The 1,339-nt window shown below is 41.9% G+C and overlaps 1 protein-coding gene across 1 annotated transcript in view; it reads left to right on the plus strand.

Annotated features, from left to right (window-relative positions):
• Nucleotides 1–433, plus strand: part of LOC122063941 (abscisic acid 8'-hydroxylase 4) — a 3,310-nt gene extending 2,877 nt beyond the window's left edge. The window contains exon 9 of the mRNA XM_042627617.1: nt 138–433. Coding sequence (XP_042483551.1) covers nt 138–261 — 124 coding nt within the window. The 3' untranslated portion in view covers nt 262–433. The remainder of the gene's footprint in view (nt 1–137) is intronic.
• The last annotated feature ends 906 nt before the right edge of the window (nt 434–1,339 follow it).

Here is a 1,339-nt window from a genome sequence, read left to right on the forward strand (position 1 = left end):
GGGGGGGGGGGGGGGAGTATAAGCTAGACTAGGTGAGTAAAATGTAGTATCTTTCATATACAGGTAGAGAGAAGATCTTGAAAGTGGAAAAATAATTTGACTAGGCTTTATGCTGTTGCTGATGATTTTGGTTGCAGGTGGGATGTGGTAGGATTGCACAGTGGGATTCAGTATTGTCCATTCCCAGTTCCTCAGCATGGACTCCCAGCCAGGTTTTGGAAATTAGAATCCTGCAGCCAAAGACAAAATGGGTGCCCATGATATATAGCAGATATGCCATGCCAACCTTTTTTAATGTTTCAAAGAAAGAATGAATATCTCTAATCCACCCATCAACTTATCTAGGGAAGGAAAGATGCTTCTTTTTCTCCTCATATTGTTCTTGTTATCAATTTATTCAAGGAGGAATTCTCTTCTATCTGTTTCCTTTTCACTCTCTCTCTTCAGAAGTCACTAGTCTCATAAACATAACCAGTCCCCCCCCCCCCACGTCCTCATCTTTATTTTTTAATCTCATCACAAGTATATAACCTCCATTCTGCTATCTAATTACAAGTAATGTATTATTAATGGATTAGAATGAAAAACATTAATCTCTGGGAATCTTACTCTCCCCCCCTCCCCCCACCCAATTCACTTGCCTTGGCTTATGGGTTTATGTTTGGACAATTGGACCCAACAAAAGTCAGATGGAATCACCTACTTAAGCATTGCTATGTGTGCCACGTGTTGTCATCTGCAATGTTGGACCATATGGACTTCATAAGAACATCCAAAGCCGTGGTAGAGAAAGAACCACGTATTGATGGCATGATTGGCCGGCACAGAAGATGCTAGGCTTGCCCCATGCTGGGCTGGAAGGCACACTAATATCATCAAAAGACACAAAGTAGTTTGTTTTTGTTTTGTTTCTATTGGTGATGGGGACCCCTTGCGACAAAGTCACCACATTTGGTCTTGGTGCCTCCCTCTTCACTGGCCCTACCTATATCTGCCAACTGGAAGCCTTGCATGGACCTCCCTCTAAGAGCTGTTCTGCAGTACTGGAAGGTGCCTCTTATATTTGTATGATTTTTTCCAGGGACCCATTCCCATTGTTCTATAGATGAGGAACTCCAGAAGATGGCCACACACACTCTGAACTGTTCTGGTAGTTTGGAAGTAAATGATCAGCTCATCCTTGTATCTGATTCTACAATCTAAGAAGATCTTCATATGGGTCCTCCCAGATATCACTATGCTTAGTCAACTCTGCCATACATAGGTTAGCTCATGCCATAAAAGATCTCATAGCCATCTTAATAGTTAAATTTTAGCCCATAAATCAAACACTGGTTCA

Source organism: Macadamia integrifolia, unplaced genomic scaffold (genome assembly GCF_013358625.1).
Source record: "Macadamia integrifolia cultivar HAES 741 unplaced genomic scaffold, SCU_Mint_v3 scaffold1495, whole genome shotgun sequence".
Taxonomy (NCBI): domain Eukaryota; kingdom Viridiplantae; phylum Streptophyta; class Magnoliopsida; order Proteales; family Proteaceae; genus Macadamia; species Macadamia integrifolia.